The 23,891-nt window shown below is 40.0% G+C and overlaps 1 protein-coding gene across 3 annotated transcripts in view; it reads right to left on the bottom strand.

Moving 5' to 3' along the window:
• Positions 1-23,891, bottom strand: part of lsamp (limbic system associated membrane protein) — a 333,574-nt gene that overhangs the window by 29,792 nt on the left and 279,891 nt on the right. For all 3 annotated transcript variants that reach the window (XM_061780943.1, XM_061780944.1, XM_061780942.1), the window contains 3 exons: positions 20,931-21,075; positions 19,838-19,925; positions 3,043-3,168 (listed from right to left, as the gene is read on the bottom strand). In XM_061780943.1, the coding sequence (XP_061636927.1) occupies positions 3,043-3,168; positions 19,838-19,925; positions 20,931-21,075 (359 nt within the window). The remainder of the gene's footprint in view (positions 1-3,042; positions 3,169-19,837; positions 19,926-20,930; positions 21,076-23,891) is intronic.

The following is a 23,891-nucleotide window of genomic DNA, read 5'->3' as shown; positions in this document are numbered from 1 at the left end:
GAACTAGATGACTGTCAAACTTATAACAGCAGAGAGACAAAGATGTATAATTGACCAGTACATCAACTATGGGGGTTTCTATAACTAATGATAATAATGGCTGCACATCTCACAAAACTGTCCTTTCTTCCATCCCTGAGGACAACAAATCTTTTTCAGTTTCTCCCCTTTTCAGCTCTGCGTGGGTCCTTTCTTGTACAATGCAATACCAGACACTGCCAAAGGGCAATGTACAGTACAGACCCTTTCACAAAAATTTTAATATCATGGAAAAGTTGATTTAGTTCCATAATTCCATTAACAAAGTTAAACTTTCATAGATTATAGATTCAGGGCCCACAATTTAAACAACATCAAGTATTTATTTGATAATGTTTACATAGTTTGGGCTTCCAGCTCATAGAACCCACAAAGTTAGGAATTAAAAAAAATGTGAATACTGTGAAGAAATCACCATTTACTTCTCAGTTCTTGTAGAAAAAAGAGAAGGAAATTAGGGTCACATAATCCATCCATCCATCCATTTTCTTTACCGCTTATCCTCACGAGGGTCGCAGGCTGCTGGAGCCTATCCCAGCTATCTTCGGGCAGGAGGTGGGGTACACCCTAAACCGGTCGCCAGCCAATCGCAGGGCACATAGAAACAAGCAACCATTCACACTCACATTCACACCTATGGGCAATTTAGAGTCTTCAATCAATCTACCACGCATGTTTTTGGGATGTGGGAGGAAACCGGAGTGCCCGGAGAAAACCCACCCAGCCACGGGGAGAACATGCAAACATGCATTTTCCTCTTGCTAATACCCCATATATTCTCAATGGGGTTTAGATCCAGCGAGTTGGCTGGCCAGTCAAGCACTGTGATGACATGGGCATCAAAGCAGGTTTTGGTGCTTCCGGCAGTATGGGCAGGGGACAGGTCCTGCTGGAAGATCTGCATCTTCATACAGATCCTCAGCAGAAGGAATCATGAAGTCCTCTAAAACATTTTGGTAGACTGCTGCGGTGACCTTGGATTTAAGAAAGCAGTTTACCAACACCTGCACTGGAGATTACACCCAAAATCATGACTGACTGTGGCTATTTCACACTTGACGTCAAGCAACTTGACCCGTCTTCCTCAAACCCTTGGACCTTGATTCCTGAATGAAAGGCACACTTTACTTTCATCGGAAAAGGGGACCATGAACCAGTGCCCAACAGTCCAGTCCTTCTTCTCCTTGGCCCAGTTCTGGCTTAGGCTCAGAAGTGGCTTGACCCGAGGAACCCGACAGTTGTAGCCCATCTCCCGCATGCATCTGAATGTGGTGGTTTTTGAAGCTGTGACTCCCGCCCCATTCCACCCTTTCTGGATCTCTGCTAGATTCTTGAATCTTCTCTGTTTGATAACCCGCTGAAGCCCACGGTCATCTCTTTTGCTGATTCATTCTCTCCTGCTACATTTTGTCCTTCCATTGATATGCTTGGACACAGCACTCTGTGAACAGCCAGCCTCCTTAGCTATGAACTTTTGTGGCTTACCCATCCTACGGAGGGTATCAATGATAGTCTTTTGGCCAATTGTCACATCTGCAGTCTGCAGTGAACCCAACTGAGACAATTAAACCAAACTGAAGAAATGTAATGACACCTGGGGAAACCAATGCAGGTGCTTTGAGTTTAGTTAAGGATTAGTGTGTGACACTCAGTTTAAAACATTTATGGCCTGCAAACTTTGGGCTGTTTTCTTCACAGTATTCTAATTTTTTAAATTCCTGATTTCATGGGTTTTATGAGCTGCAAGCCCAAATTATGTAAAAATAAACAAATAAATACTTGTAATTGTGTGCCCTGAATCTATAATCTATGAGAGTTTAACTTTTTGAATGGAATTATGGAAATAAATAAACTTTCCGTGAGATTCAAATTTTTTGGAAAGGGTCTGTATGTGTTCTACTTGGCTCAAATGTGGTATGTACTGAGGAACTGACCGATGGCTTCATCTTCTCCCTTATTGTTCATGGAAGGGTGTCACCATTCTACTACTGCCTAGAAGAGTTTGTTCTTTACCTTTTCATTTTCATTCCTTCATTCGTCATCCAGCCATAGTCTGAAAAAACACAAATGATTCTGGAAGTATACTAGCCAAAAGCAAAATATCACACACATCGGGCTCTATTTTCGTGGACTGCACGACTGTGGTTGAGTGCCAAAACTGGCATAGCTTGATTTTCGTGCAAGCGCAAGGTTCTCTGCACGTATTTGCCAATTTGGAAGACCGGTCTGGGAACGCTGATACCTTGAACGTGCTCCTGCTTCAGTGTGTGACACTCACAGTGTTTGTTTTCTGTATTTAGTGGTGGAAATCGTAAAGTGGCAGAGCTGAGAAAAACAGTGCCCAAGTAATGAAATGGAATTTAAACTTCACGGTCACGTAGCATAGTAAATGTCGACGATCATATTTGAAGGGACAGATCATCAGTTGTTTTGGACAGGATTACAATGTGGAAAGATTTCCGTCAGCACCGCCATTCTGAGTAAGGCCTTGTTATTTCTCAGGCAGACAAAGGAGTGCTGCAGTAAAACCACAGACTGCCAGACGTCATTATCGCCCCACCCCACCCCCAACATGCTCTCACACTGAAATCGACAAGGATCCTGCAGAGGCTGTCCTATAAAACAAAACAAAAAATGGCTGTAGTGTTTGCAAGCTGTGAGCAACCCCATCTAAGGAGCCACTCTTGCCCAAGTGGACTCGCAGGCAAAGGGGGAAAAAAAAAAAAAGCAGGAGAAAATGATACAAAGAAAAGCAACTTTACAGTAAAAATACAACTTACAGAAACGAGTTACGATTACGATTACTTCATTCTCAACTGAAATGAGACTATACCGTTAGATATGTTTAAAGACCTTCATCTCTTCATAATGAAAATGTGTTTTAATATTAATTTATGCCCTTTACCCATCAATTAAATTTGAATGATGAAAAAAATTATATCATATTGGCAAGACATCCAGAATGACACACCAAATAGTAAGTGTTGAATGGATGACTTCTACCTGAGGGGTTGAGCAGCCGCCAGGTAATTAGCGGGTCTGGTCTGCCACTGGCCAAGCAGCTGAGTGTAACGTTGCTGCCCTCATTCACCATCATGTCTTCTGACATCTTATAGATGTTTGCTGGAACTAGAAAAAAAGGGAAAAGAAATACGTAAATGTATTATTTCACAATGCCCTTTGCACACTTTCCCAAGATGTTTTGACACTCAGACTTCTCTATAATAATAACTGATACTTAATTTTGCCAGCTGCCTATGTTCAAGCAGAAACACTTAACTTTAACATGGAGAAAGACTAAAACAAGTTGACCTTGACTCTCTTTGCAAAAGGAAGGATTCTGAATAGCTATGGTGATTTTTTTGTTTTTTTGCACTTTTAAAGTCTTTTGAGGTACAGTACTTTCAACACATACTGTATTGAATTTTCTGCTTGAAGACCCGAGCTCCAGAAGACAGTCAGATGATTGGTATGGATTCGGACTTCAGACTTTCAATTTTGAAGATTTTAATCTACTCCAGTAATGTAATGGTGACTCAAGTATACTTGAGTTTTACAACACCATGTTAAAAATTAACCTAGGATTACAGTCGGCGGAACGGTGGACGACTGGTTAGAGCGTCTACCTCACAGTTCTGAGGATCGGGGTTCAATCCCGACTTCAATCCTGCCTGTGTGGAGTTTGCATGTTCTCCAAGTGCCTGCGTGGGTTTTCTCCGGGCACTACGGTTTCCTCCCACATCCCAAAAACATGCTTGGTAGGTTAATTGACGACTCTAAATTGCCCGTAGGTGTGAATGTGAGCGCAAATGGTTGTTTGTTTGTATGTGGCCTGCGATTGGCTGGGAACCAGTTCTGGGTGTACTCTGCCTCCTGCCCGATGATAGCTGCGATAGGCTCCAGCACGCCTGCGACCCTAGCGAGGAGAAGTGGCTCAGAAAATAGATGGATGGATGGCTGGATTACAGTCTGTTACGCAGATGTATTCAGAAGGTGCGGTTGGCTTTTTTGAGCGCATCAAGGGATGGGATGTAGAGGACATACACTATATTACCAAAAGTATTCACGAACCTGCCTTGACTCACATTTGAACTTAAGTGACATAAGATTCCTAATCTAGTGTGTTTATGGGACTTTTCGACCATTCTTCCAAAAGCGCATTTGTGAGGTCACACAGTCATGTTGGACAAGAAGGCCTGGCTCTGTCTCCACTAAATAATCCCAAAGGTGTTCATCAGGTTGAGGTCAGGACTTAGGACCAGTCAAGTTCATCCACACCAGACTCATCACCAAGTCATCCATGTCTTTATTGGACCTTGCTTTGTGCACTGGTGCACAGTCATGTTGGAAGAGGAAGTGGCCAGCTTCAAACTGTTCCCACAAAATTGTGAGTATGGGATTGTCCAAAATCTCTCGGTATGCTGAATCATTCAGAGTTCCTTTCACTGAAACCAAGGGGCCAAGCCCAGCTCCTGAAAAACAAGCCTACACCATAATCCACCCTCCACCAAACTTTTCACTTGGCACAATGCAGTCAGACAAGTACCATTCTCCTGGCAACTGTCAAACCCAGACTCGTCCATCAGATTGCCAGATGGAGAAGCATAATTCGTCACTCCAGAGAACACGTCTCCTCTGCTCTAGAGTCCAGTGGCGGCGTGCAGTGTAGCCAACGCTTTGTGTTGCACTTGGTGATGTATGACTTGGATGCCGCTGCTCGACCATGGAAATCCATTGCATGAACCTCTCTGCGCACTGTTCTTGAGCTAATCTAAAAGCCACATGAAGTTTGGAGGTCTGTAGCGATTGAGTCAGCAGAAAGTTGGCAACCTCTTCGCACTATGCGCCACAGCAACCACTGACCCCGCTACGTTGGTCTATGTGGCCTACCACTTCCCGTCTGAGTTGCTGTCATTCTCAAACGTTTGTCGTTCTTATAATACAGATGACAGTCAACTGTGGAATACTTAGGAGCGAGGAAATTTCACAACTGGACTTGTTACACAGGAGGCATCTTATCACAGTTCCACGCTGGAATTGACTGAGCCTGAGAGGGAGCTATTCTTTTACAAATCTTTGTATAAACAGATTACATACCTAGGTGCTTGGGCTATGGAAGTGATTGGAACACTTGATTCTGACTTTTTGGATGGGTGAGCGAATACTTTTGGCAATGTAGTGTATATCAAGGTTTTAACAGTTTTTTAACACACTGTGGGGGTAATGGCGGGGGAATATGTATCATGTCAGAATGGCAAACAATAATCTAGCACTTTGGATTTTGATAAATAGAAGCACATAAATAAAGGGCATAGATGAAATAAATATTTTTTTCACCTCACTTGGACAAGTAGCTTTGTTGTCATGTGTCTCAAAGTAGCTCATATTGTAACACATTTTTGTCCCTTCACAGACATCAAGCCTTCTTTTTAACAGTGTGCAGTGTGCATGAGTCTATATTGAGTGGCAAAACCTGTTGTTGCCTACTCATCAATGTCTATATCATGCCAAAGCGTTAAACACACCTGCGATTCTCCTATTCAATAATGCATGAGTGTGGAGCAGAAGAGAGAAATCATAGAAGTAACATTTACAAGTGTACAAGTAACAAGTGTATCATTTACTAATGAGCACATATAGTGACTGCAGTATGTGATAGGTCACAGAGGAAAAGCATCACTTTCCTTCACCATTAATTAGACTTACAGTATGTTTAAACCAGTTAAAAGGGATGACATCCCGGGAAACAGCGGTCGACTTCTTGACCTGTTTTGCACTGGGGTGAATCAGATAGAGTGATATAACATCAGAAGACTGAGCCTGCCTAGCAAAAAATAAATAAATAAAGAAATAAATACATAAAAGTATTGAAACAACTTTTCTTTTCTCAGACAATTGCTTGTAATTCTTTCTATCATATTGCAACTGCATAGGGATATTTAGTAAAGTTTAGATGACACCTGCGATTTGGTAGGCATTAAAATGCACCTGAACTGTACAGGAAACCAGTAGAGGCAGACGGCTGCCTGACACAGAGATTTGCTTCTTTTCAAGGTTTCTTCCTGTTAGACAGGAGTTGCTTTTTTTTTGTTGTTGATGCGCTTTAAAAAATCCTTCTGTACTTCTCTTGAAATTAAAATCAGTCTCATATACTGCATAAATCAGGATTGAGAAGTAAACTGCAAAATTTGAAAAAAGAAGCACATTAGTTGTTTGGGGGGAGAGTTTGGAAAGATGTGGATGCATCTGTTGTTCAATTTGTTATTTCCCAGCCATTTCCCTTCCTTATTTCTGCAGTCTTTTTCTATAAATGTTTAAGGGCCTAGCATTACACTTCCCTCCTGTTGCTCACCAAAGTTATTCTCATAATAATCTCCTGCAGTATAAATTCAGTAGTTTTCACAAGGTCGCCTCAGTCAAGCACCGAAGCTCAATGTCAAGGCCAATTAAATGCTTTACCTGTCTACCTGCCCATGTTTATCTTCATCCAGCCTTTCAGCTAGGTTTAGGTATGCCACCTCTGGCTATTACTCCTCGGTCTGCCCAACCAAAGTCACTTATTTCCCAGTGCTCAATTGTCATGCAAAATCTCCTTCTCCACCAAGAGTCCATTTAGCAATGTACTAAACCACACAGGCGCACACATGCACACGCACACACACTCCCTAATAAAGTTATAGTTTTATCTACTTAGCAGGAAAAGCCATCAAGCTCAACAGAATCATCTGGATTATTTTGGATTTGCACAGCTTCTGAGACGTGAATTTTTATTTTATTGGTTGTGACAAAAGATTACCCGCTAATGATACCAGAGGGGGCGGCACGGTGTACCACTGGTTAGCACATCTGCCTCACAGTTCTGAGGACTGGGGTTCAAATCCCGGTCCCGCCTGTGTGGAGTTTGCATGTTCTCCCCGTGCCAGTGTGGGTTTTCTCTGGTTACTCCGGTTTCCTCCCACATCCCAAAAACATGCATGGCAGGTTGACTGAAGACTCTAAATTGCCCGTAGTTCTATTGCTGTTCTACTCTATGTAACTGGACTGTGAAAACCCCTCAAAAATCCAAATTCTCTGACATATTTGAAGGTTTTTCAAAGAAGTCATTCAATAATTTCCCTGGTAGCTAATTACATTTATGAAGAAGGAATTAGTAACTACGTAATTCAATTAGTTTTTTGGGAAAGTAATTAGTAACTATAACTAATTACTTTGCACAACACTGGTGCTACTACTCCACATTAAGACCAGAACACAAATATGGCCTGTTTCATAATGCCAGCCCATCCCCTGAAAAACAGGGAAGTGGGATCTCTTTCATCTGAGGCCTTGGGGTATCTTTTTGCCCACTACAAACAAACAATATACTGTACATAAGTAATAAATCGTTCTTGTCCTATTGATTAAGAGTTGAGAGGAGGCTGAATGCAAATGCCAGGGAAGCAAACTGACACTGCTCTTCCCCAAATGGTCTTATGTTTCTAAGCCCTTCTGCCTCTGCACAACTCTTGAAATTACAGAAGATGGGAGCAAGTTGAGAAGCAAAGTAGTTGAGAAACAGATAACAACTCTCCCACCTTATAACTAAAGTTGCCGGGAGGGGTGGTGCTTATGAACATTTCAAAAGAAGAACTAGATGAAGAACGGATGCAAAAACCTGCTGGAAGTGGTAATAGGAGCCTTCTCTCTGTTATTCCGAAGGATTTGAGACCCTGTTCATTTGCAACCCACGACTGCTCTATTCGCAGGGAACATGAACATTTTCTTTATTATTATTTCCCCCGAAATTTGTTATGTGACACAAAAATACATAATTTGTGTTCACGCTCAAAGAAACATTAATTAAACAGGATAGCTATTTCTATTAACAAGCTCATTAAAGCAGATAGTCCCAAGAACTGTTTTTTATATACTGTATATGAAACTGACTGAATGAATTATCTTCTTATGAAAATCTGTTTATAAATCCAGCAAGTGTTATTTTCAATTTGGTCGAGCAAATTGTAATAGCTCTTCAGTTTTTCATTAAGGTTGAAATTAACACGATGTGGATAATTTTGCAAGATCCTAAAGATAAAATACAAACACAGAAAGGCTTGACATGCACGATCATTTTGAAAGCATTCAGAGCACTCAGAGAACAGGCTCTCTAAAGATGAAACTACTATTCCAGCCTGAGTGGGAAAAAAGTAAAGTTAAAGCTCTATTCTCTGTTCCAGGGCCGGCCCAAGCCAATGTGGCGCCCTAGACGAGATTTCATATGGCCCCCCCCTCCAGCAATGATTTACATACGCTCACAAAAGAGTCAAACAGCAATTGTTTTTAACATTGCTTTCAAATTATAAGATAACATGGCACAAAATCTAAAATAATTTTTTGTTTTTTTCATTTCATTACTGTATCGTTACTGCCAAACAAATCATGAGAATAACTTTCTGTTGCGCCACCTAATAGGAAAAACCCAAAGTAGCAATGACTTGACCTCTCTTTCTCCCATTTCTCTTCTATTTGTTTCTTCTCTTGTGTCCTGGACAGTTTTGGGCGTTCTGACGTTTCCAAAGTTCTTTGGGCTTACATCAATAAATTTGACCTCAGCAGAGGAGGGAGCATTTGCTATTATCATTTGTAATAATATTAATTGGGCATTTTAAAAAATTGAATAAATGTTTTCCACGTTAAAAGTTAGTTGTCAAGTTATTGCAAATATGTGCAGCTTCCCCTTAAAATACTGGCATTTCATTTTCCCATTGTTGCCACCCATTCAGTCCACACTAGTGGCCAGCTGCAGCTTTCACCCAACAATCTGTCGCTGACTATATTGACAACATTTTTTATTTGATCTATTCTTACACTACAACACAAAATAGATTCCATATCATGACAGTGTGATCATACAGTTTTAACTAAAGCATTCTGATACAAATACTAATTTTCCTAGTAATCAATTTTTACAATTATGTACTGTATTACAAAAGAAACACCAAATAACACATTCACTCCAGGAGTGTCCTGGAACGCACCTCACGTTCTAATGCAGCTGCAACGTGCCTGCCATGAATGGCGGCCGTGACCGCACTGAATCGGTTGCCAAATACAGCGTTTATTCGACAAAATATGAAGGCTTGTAAATAGTGTGTTCAGACGGGTTTGTCCTGGCAGTAACTAACAAAACGTGGCACTCTTGAATTAAATGAACTTTCGGTCAAAAACGCCAGAATGAGCGCGTTCCCAGTTAAGTTCATCAGGCAGAAATGAACTAAGTTCAGTTCACGGTTGCACAAAATATGAACTGCTACATGAACTTTCTTTCACTGAACTCGTTCAGGTACAACACTGTCAGCGACGAAACATTTAATCGGGATTTTACTCAATGACCAAGAAACATTTTCCTTGTGTGTTTTTTATTTTTATTTTAGCATTCAGTAGTTTTAAAGTTCATCAAGAAGTTTCATTCCTTACATTTGTCTCTAGCAATGAGGTGCTTTAGGTGCATTGGCATCTGCATTTTAATTGTATTCAAGATTTTGAGATATATCTACAAAAATAACAAGAGAAAATGTTATTGTGAATAAGTCTTAGCAAGACAGAAACATAATGTACAAATGTGTAATTTCTATAACATCAGCCTTAGGATTTGTTCATTTAAAAAAATAATACATTCACAGAAAATGAGGCTGTCACTGTTGTTTAACCTTTGGTTAGTTAGTAATATTAAATAATGAATGCATTGAAATTTTCTTATTTCCCTTTAAAACAGTAACAAACTATTATGTGTGTTTATTCTTGTGTGTTACTGTTGGGGGGGTTGTGAGAGCAAGAAGTGTTCTGTTGATCTTAGCGATGTTAATGCCGAGAGGCTTTGAACGCATCGCTCTGCACATTATGGTGGAAACAGGATAGAAAGAACTTCAAGGTGAGCTGACTCCGAAGTACTGTACATAATTCATCTTGCTCCTCTTCCTTTATTTGATTGTCTAGTTTAATTTAATTCCCATTTCAATTTAATATAATTATATTCTGGGTGAATTTCCACCCCCCCCCAAAAAAAAAAAAAAAAAGAATTTGGTGCCCCCTTGAGGCCGGCCATGCTCTCTACACTATCAAAAATTCATACACTGTAACTGTCGGAAGTACAGCTGGTAGAGGCCCGAGGACCTGAAAAAACTCAGCTGATTAGCCTCAACACCTCTGCACAAATGCACTCGTGCACACTTTATCCTACTCTTCCCAGTCTCTCTATTTTCCCTCCATTTCCAACAGTTTCTAATCTGTTGCTTGAACTCCAATCTAATGAGCAACTGACTGATGTTAGGCGAGTTTTTTCTGGGTCAAAGGAAATAAAAGGAAGTAAAAACATACTCAGATGTATACAATGTAATGTGACTTTTGAGATCTAGAGCAAAGACAAAACGCTAAAAGGGCGAAGCATTCTATTCAACCAGGCCATGGTGTAAATTGTAAAAAGCAGAGTTGGAGTAAAAATTGATTCACTGACACCCAACAAATTGATTCACTGACACCCAAACCCGCAACACACAGACATGACCTTTACTATTTCATTTCGCATGTCTATTAATTGCACCATTGTTTCTAGAGTTGCATAGGTGAGGTGAGGCTTAACTCTGCCTCTCTTTGTGACTTTTAAAGATGAGCGAGGAGCACAATGCCCAAGGGGAGTCCATCTGTCTGACAGGCCGGTTCACACACAGAAAAGATAAAAAGATGCAGGCAAAGGATGCTGGTAAGTTCATACAGAGAACATGACAATGAAAACTCAAATGCCAGTCATCTGTATTGGAGATGAAACCAAAATTCTCCTATCCAGTAATTATGACCATTCTCTTGGATAGTCTTTAAAATATGGCCAGCGTGCTTCACCTGCAGCCATTGTCAATACCCCTGTTGTCATATGTGTCAATGGGATGGCCCCATTTAAATGCATGAGAGGACCTCTTGCAGCGAACATAAAGAAGATAAAACGGGATTGCACTTTTATTTTCCAGAGATCCGGTGGTCTATGCTCGAGGAGGAAAAACGGGGAATAGTGAATTTTTGCTTTCATTAAAACTTCAAGGAGTTTCATTATGAGGGTTCAAAGACAGGAGGACAATCTGTGTGGAACCTTCTCCCTGGAGGGCTTATGAATATGATTGTACTTAGCTGTTGGTCCACAGTCACTGTCATCACAGGCATAATAAGGCAAGAGAGTGCTTATTTTTCATGCAAACCTTGATATTTAGTATATACATATTGGACTTTAGATACCTTTAACAATGCTTACGTGCAACAAAGTATATTGTATAACCTTAAAAATGTAAGACACTTCAACTTGCACCAACAAATGTAATAAATGCACAAAACACAAGTACAGTATACTGAATAAATCCATCCATCTTCTACAGTGGGCATGCAAAGTATTCAGACCCCTTACATTTGTCACTCTTTGTTAATTGCAGCCATTTGCTAAAATCATTTAAGTAATTTTTTTCGAAGGAAAGATGAATGCGGCCAAGTACAGGGATATCCTGGACGAAAACCTACCCCAGAGTGATCAGGACCTCAGACTGGGCTGAAGGTTCACCTTCAAACAAGACAATGACCCTAAGCACACAGCGAAAATACCGAAGGAGTGGCTTCAGAACAACTCCGTGACTGTTCTTGAATGGTCCAGCCAAAGCCCTGACTTAAACCCAATTGAGCATCGCCTGAAAATGGCTGACCACCAACGTTCACCATCCAACCTGACAGAACTGGAGAGTATCTGCAAGGAGGAATGGCAGAGGATCCCCAAATCCAGGTGTGAAAAACTTGTTGCATAATTCCCAAAAAGACTGTCAGTTTTGACTCATGGTGGCACAAATTTATGACTATATGATTTTTTTTTTCACCCGCTGACTCTTGTAACAGTTGTAATGGCGAAATGGCCACTGCGAATATTTATTTTCCATCTCCTTTGTAGTTCATGGTCACTGGGAAATGTATTAAAACTCATCAATAACTGTCGAATATTTTTAGAATCCATTATTTTATCAATTGTTTAATCGGATACAAATTTATATTGCATTAAAGTTAATTGCGAATCATTTTTCTCTGATTACTGTTAATTAACCGATTATTGTTATTTGATTTTGTTTAATGATTAAACAAAACAAAATAAACAATAATTAAGCAATAACACATGAGAGCACGTGATCCTTTTTAAGACAGCTACTTCTTGGGTACTAATTAATGCAAAGGGCTACTAGTTTGATATACACTTTTGAGGCTGCTTCAGGTTCAACTACATGTCAATTACAGGTTATTTATAGTATGGCTGCAAATCATGATCATGATTCTGTCATCAATTTTCATAATAGATTAAACTGACTATTGTTCATTTCATAAATTGATTATGTTTCCGTTACTGCTTTGGTCTGTAACATGTTAGAAAATAGGGTCTCATGTTCATAATTGTTTTTCAGTAGTAAAAGCAGATGTCTTATTTTAATTAAACACAATCAGTCTGCTTTCATAGAGGAGATACAGAATTCCGAGAATATTTACTGTTAACAGGCTAAATTCAGAGGATTAGGACAATTTTAATAAATAAAATTACTCAAAACAATTAATCGATCACCCAAATAGTTGTCGATTAATTTGATAATCTCCACAAAACTTCAGCGTGACATGGTGGTGCGTGGCAGAAATCGTTTAGCTGTCGATTAATTGATTAATTGTTGCAACTCTACTGTCCACCAGAAATGTTTAATGTGTTGCTGTGCATATGGTCCACTGTCATGGTGCTAACACTGTAAATTATAATAATATCTATAATAATCCCATTAGTAATTAGGAGTTAATTCATTTTCAAGACCTACTAAATTGCAATGCTTAATATGATGGCTAGTTGTTGGAATGTCCTTAATGTTAACTTCAATGAAAGACTGGAGACAGCTCTTTTGTGAGCAAAGGCTGTTATGGCCAAATGGCGAATTCATAGCATCGTAGAATGAACCACATTTGCCGACAGAAAAACAAGCAATAATGTGTATGTGTGTGATCATGCAACAGTAGAAATGCTATTAACTAGACAGTCAAACCATGTCCATATTCTCTCAAACAAAAAGAGCAGCACTAAAAAGAACACAAAAACATGGAAGGCTTGGAAGAACATGCAGTAGGAAGTTGGTGTCAAGATGCTGCGTTTTGTGAAGAGGGAAGTGGCTTCAAAGGCATCGCTTGAATGGCTCCGATTGTCCCGTGATAATTCATTAAAGGTCACTTTACTTCCTGGGCCAGACTGTTGAGACAGACACACACTTCCATAAATACCGTACAACAACGAGGTAAAGTCAAAGACAAATTGTGAGGAAGGAAATATTTGTTTGTGTCTTAAAGTCTGAATTTTTGTGATGTCAAAACAAAGTTGCTGCCTCAACTCAATAAAATGTATATTTAAAACATTTGAACAGATGTGGTCATGCCAGTTAACGGTCAAAACCAGAAACTACATGTATTGAAGTGGATTGGATATAATAGTCTCCTTTTGGGAAGTGGGTAAAATGTTACTGTAAAAATAAATAATTCTTCTTATCAAGAGAAAGTGACTGTAACACATGTACACGTCTCATCTCAGTGGACAAAACATTGAAAAGAGGTCACAACAGGCAAGGAACAGCTGTTCACGGGTCTAGCCACACGGTCTGCTACTTTCTAGTCCCTCTGCCCCTGTGATCTTTATGAATGTTTAATGCCAATGCGTCCTAAAGGAAAAGCTGGTTATTAAAGCAAGATTGGAGAACAGTTTGTGGATCTAATCCAAGTTGCCTGGTCAGATTGGTTAAGATCGCCTAACTCAAGCAAAGCAAAGCAAATGTATTTATATAGTGCTTTTCATACCATACACAATGTAACTCAATGTGCTTTACCTGATTCAAAGCATTTAAAAACAAAGAAAAAAAACATCTTATAAACATTTAAAGCGAATAGAAAAATACAGTACAAGTAAAAGTACAATTAAAACAGCGAACAGTGCAAGAAATATCATTTAAAAGTGGAAATGCTCTAAAAAGCATGAGAAAAAGGTTTTTAACATGGACTTAAAAACATTCACACTTTGTGACTTTTGTCGGCAACTTATTCCATTTGCTGCTTCACCATGTTTGCTTTGGACTCTGCATTTGACCTGAGTCTGTAGACTAAAAAGAATAGACTTATGACAGTGCATTAAACATTACAGTACTTTGGTAATGGTAAGAAAAAGTAAACTGCAGTTTAAAAAGGCACGTGGCAATGCTAAGCTATGGAGTATTAATAATAATAATGTTTACTTTAACACTGATGTAAAGTTTAAAACAGTTAACATGCTTTAGACAATTTGAACGGTAAAACCAACTAGGGTTAAAAATACGATATAAAAAGGGGTCAAAAGGGAAAAGTATTTGACTGACTATTAAAAGCAGGAAAAATGTGACAGCAACATGTAAATATATCAAATAATAAAAGCGTAGATTAGGCCAATGTAGAAAATGACTGGGAATGTTTAAGCTCTACAAATGATCTATAACAGTTAATACCCCTCCATGCCACCCAGCGACAGAAATACAAAAAACCTGTTTATTTACTGATTATAGCATAATTTGTTGAGGCTAATTTCCAAATACATTGGTATTGTGAACAACAGAGAGGATTTCTACATCATTGTGTTTTCGTTTTTTTTTTTTTTATGTGATGTGTCATGACTGTTCAGTGGTGTTTTTCATTTTGATTGACTCGGGGTCTGATTTGAGGCAATAATTTGGTTTTGCAGGAAGAGTCATGGGTTTTATGACAAAACAACTCTCGACAGTAAACTGAAATTATTAAAAATATCTAATTTAGTTAATCTCCTGAATACCAGTGAGCACAAACTTTAATGCAAAAGAAACAAACATGTATTTTTGATAGTGTGGTGTCTCTATAGTAAATATAGCTTTATCAATTACAAAACCAACTCAACATGATGAAAATAAATGAACACACGCATGCGCACGCACGCACACACAATACTACCCATCTGAAAAGCTTATTCTACATTTCATAAAGATCTAATTGGATTTGTCTGAACACAGGCTGATACATCAGGATTCGTGTCATGCATAGTGACCCCTGTTGCTTTCTCGTCTGAGCCCTGCTCAGTTCACCACAATTTCTTTACACTGCAAATTTGTGTTGTCTGATCGTTTGCTTTCCAATTATTTCAACATCCCTGCAAGCAGAAAATTGTCAGCATTGCTTATGTGTTCTTCTACTTGGGTCTGTTACTGGGGGCTATGTTCGGCGCCAAGGACATAGTCGTTAAACGAAAAATGGAGGTTGATTTATTATTTTTTTTTAATTGGGTAGAGTGTGTTTCATGGGGGTGAATTTACAGTAGATTTTGGCAAAGCATCACATTAATCAAATTTCTCACATTCTCAAAAGTTATAGGTTTGTATTAATGTCTGCTTCTTCACTTGTTGCTTGGCAGGCGGCCTGGATCAGACTACAAGACAAATCTGGTCTTTCACGATTGCACTATGTCAGACTACTGCCATAAATTCTTGCTGTATCTCGGTCAGACAGTGGCAACACTACACGACATGTATTCCAATACCACCATATCCTGTTTGTTACGATCACTGGGCTTTATCTTGTAAAATGAAACAACGTCGGAGAGGCGTAAAAAGAAAACCTGTCACTGGTCAACGCGACCGGATACACCCGTTACCATGGCGATGACAACAATGGATCGCACCAAGGTATTGTGTGGGGAAGAAAAGAACATCCATCCATCCATTTTCTGAGCCGCTTCTCCTCACTAGGGTCGCGGGCATGCTGGAGCTTATCCCAGCTATCATCAGGCAGGAGGCGGGGTACACCCTGAACTGGTTGCCAGCCAATCGCAGGGCACATACAAACAAACAACCATTCGCACTCACATCCAAACCTATGGGCAATTTAGCATCTCCAATTCATGCATGTTTTTGGGATGTGGGAGGAAACCGGAGTGCCCGGAGAAAACCCACGCAGGCACGGGGAGAACATGCAAACTCCACACAGGCGGGGCCGGGGATTGAACCCCGGTCCTCAGAACTGTGAGGCAGACGCTCTAACCAGTCGCCCACCGTGCCGCCATAAAAGAACAAAATGAGGAAAATCGTGTGGTGGTCATTACCGGTGCTCGGGAGAGGACGCTCAAGGTTTGCTTGAGGTATGTTCATGTACTTTTAATACGATACGGCTCGCAAGCAGGCAACAAATCATAATGTAGCCAAGCAAGCTAGTGCTAGCACTAATGGGTGTATGTAAACATGCCGGTATTCTGTCGAATCATGTGTATTCAATTAAATATAGGTTGAACATGATTTGCAGATCTTTGTATTCTGTTTAATTTATGTATAACACAACGTCCCAACTTCATTGGAATTGGGGTTGTATATCGATCACATACGTCAAAGTGACTTGCCTGGTCTGTGGACTAAGAAAAGTCGGGCGATGCTTATCTAAAGAAAGGCACGCACACCCGTTTAATTGATGGACCTCATTAAATTACTTTTTAAACATTTATTTTATACAGAGTATGACATATTGGAATAGATATGGAAATGGATTTCGATGGCATTCACATGTCTCAGGAACACTTGGTTCTCTGTGATTTATAGCCAGCCTCAGAATTCAATGAATCACATCTCTTGGGAGGTTGCACACACATGAGCTGCTTACACACAGTGGGTGTTTCAGAAGTCATTACAGGAGAATGTGTGTACCTTGAATGTGCACAAGCCAAATCCGTAAAAGAAAGACTCACGCACAAATGGGATAATACGGCCCTAAGTGAGTAAATAAAAGAGATGGAGCTCATCAGCCAACCACATGGCTGACACACAGGAGGCAACTGAAGGTCACACCTAAAAATGTTCAAGTCAACTCAAATCAACTTATAGAGCACTTAAACAACAGCTGCAGCTGTAACAATGTGATCTACATAAGATCGAACGTAAAATGTAAACTACAAGAAATAAAATAATTATAATATTGCATAGTTCTGAAAACAATTCATTCATTTTTGAGCAGCCAAGATCATGCATCTTTTCATTTTCTACCGGCAATCCTGTTTACTGGTAGACTGGAGCTTATTTCAGCTGGAGTACCTGGAAAAAATGCAAACTCCACACAGAAGGCCTGAGCAAAGATTAGAAACTAGAAACTCTGACTCTGCTAGATCTGCTAGTCACATGCTCCGCCAAGCCCCGCAACCATGATCAACTATTAAGAATTTTTTTTTAGAATATAACTCAATACATTGCAGTATATTGTACCCTTCTGAAGTTTTTTAGTGCATCTCTGAAACTTGGTGAAGTTCATGTACATTGATTTGTCGGAACTCCAATTTTAAGCCATACTTCCAAGTTCGATACCCTTCTATTATGGAAAGAAAACCCTACAATGATCACTGACAATGACAAGTAATAGTCGATTAAAAATTAGCATGTAAACATTTTTATTTAGTTTCATGCTCTAACAGAATTGTTTTTTTTTAAATACTTACTCATGAAACTCGCTTGGGTAAAAATATCCTTAACACAATATTTTGTTGCACAACCTTTTGGGCAATGATTGCAACTAAACGATTTAAGGCCTTTTCACAATGCACTTACAGTAGCACAGTGCTGTCCACCAACCCATTCATTGTGTATGTTCCAGCTTGCGCAGCTGAAAGTAGTGCCGCAACAGCAAGTGCGCCCGAATTGAAAATTTTTAAATTGTTGAGATGTCAAATGATGTATTCGATAGAAGAGGTGGAGGCGGAGTGATTTCAGAGTGACAACAGAAAGAGATTTAGGAGGAGTTGTACAGTAAATGACATGGAGAAAATGATGGAAAATTTAAATGCAGTGTTACGGTATCCCGAGCTATGCGAAACACAACAAATGAGCTACCATGGCATGGTAAGGAAGGCACAAGTGATGGACGGAGATTTCCATTATGTTGAAGATACCAAGTTGAGCAAAAAAACTGAGTACTACACCGCACACCTGCTCCCTGAGCATTTGGTTGACCTCCGTTCCAGTGTGTGCCACTAGCGGTCTGCGTTTGCTGTGTCCACAGCTGTGATACAAGAATATAAACCATGCATTATTAAATAAAGAGACCTTGCGTTCTGCGTGCAGTATTTTTAGTGCATGTAGCTGTATTTAACTAAAAGTAAAGCCTTTTCTCTCACAAATGACTGTGTACTATGACTGCACCATCCCTCATCTAAGTGAACGTGTTGACGTGAACGTAACCCTTAGGGCTGATTCCTGAACTGAATGACAAAGCAGTGAACATTTTGGTAAACAAATCTTTTAAAAACATCTTTTCAATGAACAGATTTGAGTCGTTCAGTACAGTCAAAAGAACTGTACCATCAACTAAGCCATCATTATCAACCAAGATAATAAATATCACTAATGGCTACATAGCTGCTGTGCCCTGCGTTTAGGCCAGAGGGCAACGATAAAACTTGCTGCATGGTTGTTGACATCCTTCGGGAGAACTGTGATATTCTTTGCATGCACGAGACCTTTTTAGCAAGACTTTAAAAAATCTGAGCTCCGGTAATCCTGCCTTCAGTGGGGTAGGAGAGTCCACAAGGGACCTTAGTACAGGTCAGGTCAGGGACAGAGTCTCAGGTTGCGATATTTCCCTCTGAAATAAAAATCTGTACTCCTGTATTGATGTCATGAGACTCAGTGTTGGCTGGTGCATTGCCAAACAGGTTACCCTTGAAAGCAAGACATTTTTTCACGGGGAAAAGAATGATCATTTCTGAGGAGCCGCACGGCAACGAGACTGACTCCGACAATGACGAGAGGGAACCTGGCGTGTTTGATGGAGAACTTGCCCAGCTGTTCATTTCGGATACAGAAGATGAGGACTTTGATGGATTTGTGGATGAGGATTGATCAAAAAATAACATGAGTACATTGGTAAATACTTCAATAAAGTACAACCGAACTCAGTTTTGCTCCCTCTGCCTTTTTAAAAACATTGTTTTAGCGTGCATGTATGCTACCGTATGTTTTAAGCTTGCGTATGTTTTACCATGCCTGCCAAATAATACGGTGTGCCTTATGTATATGTTAAATACAGAAATAGACCCGTAACTGAGACTGCGCCTTTCAATACGGTGCGCCTTATGGCCATGAAAATATGGTAAGTGAAATTTGATAATTTCCCACAGCACCGCTGATGACCTCTCACAGCACACTATTGGGGCACAGCACCATGGTTGGGAATCATTGGTCGAAGATAAATTTTTTTCGGATAGTGGGAGGAAATCTAAGTATCTGAAGACAATTTTTTCAAGCATATTGACAACATACCACTGGAAAATGTATTTACAGTAGTTACCAGAGATGCGTTTGAAACAGTTTCACCCAATAGGCGGAAATTCAACAGATGAAGATCACTACGGTAGACACAGGACATTCAATGATAAAGCAGTGAATAATCCGACACAATGGATTCAATGAAGACAGGGTAATTTGTTGCTATGAATCTCAGAGAGAAGCATCAATTCCCATATTGACCTTTAAATACGCAATTATTGGTTCATATCTTCTGTTCATACTCGTACAAGACGTTCTATGGTCAGCTATTGTGTGGCTTCCATCTGCTGATGGTATTGTGAGTCATCATTTTATAAATAATTATCGTTGTAAAAAATAAATTAGTATTGACAGTCGGATTTTTATACCTCCGGCTGTGCTGTTATTTCTGCCTGTGCAAGTGATATAGCTTTGTTTTTTAAGCTTACCTTGTACAATGAGGTAGACCAATGAAGGCTTCGGCTGCTGCTTAGTCTGTATGGAGCAGGTGTACGACCCTTCATCATAAACATCCACCTACACAAAAATGCAGAATGTTAAAATTCATATTTAATACTAATATTTTATAATCACAAAGAACATGAAGGACGTAAAAAAAGTGATGCTTTGTTATTATATCATACATTATGTCTTCCTCAGTCGCATGTGTGCCAGGGTAGTTACACAACACACCGTTTTAATTAAACTATTTCATTACAGACAATAGTAATGGTTAACCAATTTAAAATATAATCATGACCAAGATTACTTTCAACAAAAAAACAAAAAGCACTTAGCAGATGCGTTTTCACAATAATAAATACAAAAATTCCTGTATTCCACATCAAAATCTCTTTTTTTTCTTGGAAGTGGGGGGAGTAGTTGATGAAGTAAGTGGAGTGATACTGGTAGTAAACATATACATACTCTCCATACCAGTGGCAGTGACAAAACTGATGCCATGCTAAACACGTTTGTGTTCTGAACAATATTAGATTAGAATAAAACACATTTTCATCACAATTGAAAGACATTTTGGCATTATCAAGTATCAGTACTCAGTATTGGTGACTTGCACTTGCACTCAGTCTGAAAAAAAAAATAAGTGTCATTCCTTGTGAAAGCATCACTGCTCTGATTATGCTCTACATATGCAAAATGCATTTTTTTGTGGAGGTTACAACCCAAATGCAATACTAACAGTGTCTTATTTGGAGGCGACAAGCCCTGCCAAAACAAAGGCAGTACCTTCAGGATACTCTTATAAGCCTAAAAATACGAATGACGCCTTCATGTTTGATTGGTTTTGAATGCAAATGTGCAGTAGAATTGCAACTGTCCACACCAATTACTTTTCCATTATTTTGAACTTTGATTGTACAATTGTAATGTTATGAAGAAATATGCACGGCATATTCAAATCTGTAGATCACGACTGTAGATCAGTTGGCCCTGGGCAACAGCTATAAGTACATGCAAACCTCCTTAACACAGCTATGCATATTGTCTCCTCTATATTGTCACCTCTTGGGTTATTATTACCTTTTGTATGCGTAGGCTGTACTCAAGTTGTCCTTTGGTAACCAGATCGACTCTGGGGTCCAGAGACCACTTGTCCTCACCGGCAAAGATAATGTTTGATCGATTGAGCCACGCCACCTTGGAGGCTTTGTCATCTACATAACACCTGTGGGCACATGAAGAGTAAATGAGGAAAGGGAACAGAAATGGAAGGCACACTTTTCACTCTTTCATTAATTAAAGGATTTGTGTAGTTTACAACAAAGAATTTGACAAATATGATTTAAGCACGGCACGGTGGCCGACTGGTTAGAGCGTCAGCCTCACAGTTCTGAGGTGCGGGGTTCAATCCCCGTCCCCGCCTGTGTGGAGTTTGCATGTTCTCCCCGTGCCTGCGTGGGTTTTCTCCGGGCACTCCGGTTTCCTCCCACATCCCAAAAACATGCATGAATTGGAGACTCTAAATTGCCCGTAGGCATGACTGTGAGTGCGAATGGTTGTTTGTTTCTATGTGCCCTGCGATTGGCTGGCAACCAGTTCAGGGTGTACCCCGCCTCCTGCCCGATGACAGCTGGGATAGGCTCCAGCACGCCCGCGACCCTAGTGAGGAGAAGCGGCTCAGAAAATGGATGATTTAAGCACATTTTCCACAATAAAGCACAGTCACTGAGCAAGGGCAAGCGGGGAACAGAATGCTTATTTAAAGAGGACAACGCATAGAATAGAGACAAGCAACATCTAAGCTGCATGGCTAGATATTGTACTGAAATTGAGCATACAAACAACTACATGGCATGATCTTCTTAGTCAGATACAGAAAGGTGACAGTTTAAAGTAGCATCGCCTGAGTGTTACCAAGTGATAATTGATTGATGGCTAATTCACTAACATGCGTACGGTGGTGCGAAGAAAATTGGCTGGCAGGCAGGTGTCATGCATTTGATGGTGATTTTGCGTATATGCTCAACTTGTGCGCAGAGTAAGAACACGTCTATGCATTTATTTGTGAATGAGGCCCAAGACATGACAAATCACTGTAGGCGCTAAATGTGGGTGCTAAATCCTTGTACAAACATTGCCGCAGACAGGTACTGATTATATTTATTGACTTTACTGTATTTTGCTTTACATTTTTAGCGACTACGCCCGGTTGTCAACGGCAACCCCAAGACCTGATAAACTTTTGTATTCCTGCTCCCTGAAACTCAACCAGCCGTATTGTTTATATCATCTGACGCCATAACACTGATTGCAAGTCTCCACATAACTGGCACAGCATGGGGGGGGGGGCATTCTTAATGTATACCGTATTCGGAAACATTCTAAATGTATACCGTGATGCCTGTGTGACTGCTTTTACAGGTTGTCTTCTGAATTAGTTTCTTCTGAATGTGCCTTTGTGTTTGATATCAATCTGTAAAAGCTGATTGTGCCAAGAACATTCGTTAGCGCCTCTGCGAGAGTTTCTTTCCTAAGCGTGGGAGGGTACAAGGTTGGGAGTATTTAGATTAATATATGATTTTTAAACTAATTTTTATGGGCCAAATTGTCGATTAAATCCTAGTCCTTGGGTGTGGTTTTCTCCACTTCCCTTGTCTCTTAGACACGCCCCCGGGTATTTAACCTTTCGACTTGCGCCTGCTGGTCTGGGCTCTCTTCTCAACTTCATGCTGAAAGTTACCTAACTCCCCCCCTTTTCCTTTGTTCGAACCACAAGGTTCGGGCCAATGCGAAGCCTGGGATGGCGACTCGGCTTCTCAGCCTCTACTTGGTCACCGCCAGGGCAATCAGAGAAGCTGCTGATAAAAGTACAAGTTATGCTTCCAGCCAAGCATGAGCGCTCTTGATTTACCAGCGGGTCCATGAAAAAGGCAGGAAGAGACACGATCGCATTTTCCCACAGAATGCGTGAAGAACAAGTTCCTTCTCCACCTGATTATGGTTTCCTTTTTTTGTCCTTTTTCCTCGTCTGAAGCTGCCTCTTTTTCCTCCTGAGATGCTCAGAGACAGACCATGCCCAGGGCCAACTGATCTACAGTCGTGAGTGGAGCATGACAACCGTTGTCAGAATGTACAAAATTAGTGCCTAATAATTTTGGGGTAAAATACCAGCTTCACACAAGTTCCAACTTTGTACTAGCTCAACACGCTGTAACCTATTCATGCTCATTTCAAGTCCAGCCCCATATAATGTCCTATTTTTCTTTACGTATGCCTATTTTTCTTTCTATTACCATTATTATTTTTTCTTTTCATAGTGAAATCCCATTGTTTCCCTGTAGGTTTCCCTTTTACATTGAATACCATTTTCTATAAAATTGCACTTCCTGTTGTGTTTTGTGTGTGTTTGAGTATAACAGTAAAAACGCTGTAATCGAGAACTCATATTTGATAAATGTAGCAGCCTTTTAGATAACATAGATTGATAGAGGGTTTTCGTCGCTTTTCTTAAAGTTTACACATGTAAAAAGTGATGTGGTGCCCCTTTTCGAGAAAAGATAGGATGATTGTAAACCTTCGACGTATGTCTAAGTACACTAGAAGTAAACGCAGGCATTTACACCTTCCAACAAATCTATTTTCCAAGTTAATTACGTTTTTATCCAAAACCAATATACGCGACACATTTCTGAAATTCTGTTTTACACTGAGTGGAGCTCCATTCACTGCAAATATTGCTCGAAGGATCCTGGCCCATGAAAAGGGTACGTACTGAGGCACTGCTGCTTCAAAGTATTTGAATCTGTCAGTGTTGGGAACGTTAATTCTAGTTCAAACTTCAGTTCACCGTTCCCAAAGTGAACTAGTTCAGTTCATAATTCAAAATTTTAAAGGAAGTTCACCACCCCAAAAATGAACTAGTTCATAATTCTTTGTTTTCCCAGTATGTTTCTGATGGGCTATTACCCTCAAAATACTGAAATTTCATCTCCTCATTGTTGCCACCTATTCAGTCCACACTAGCCAGCTGCAACTTTCACC

The sequence above is a fragment of the Phyllopteryx taeniolatus genome, chromosome 8, assembly GCF_024500385.1.
Source record: "Phyllopteryx taeniolatus isolate TA_2022b chromosome 8, UOR_Ptae_1.2, whole genome shotgun sequence".
Taxonomy (NCBI): Eukaryota; Metazoa; Chordata; class Actinopteri; order Syngnathiformes; family Syngnathidae; genus Phyllopteryx; species Phyllopteryx taeniolatus.
Note: the sequence above shows the minus strand (reverse complement) of the source record. Positions and strands in the feature narration are given on the sequence as shown.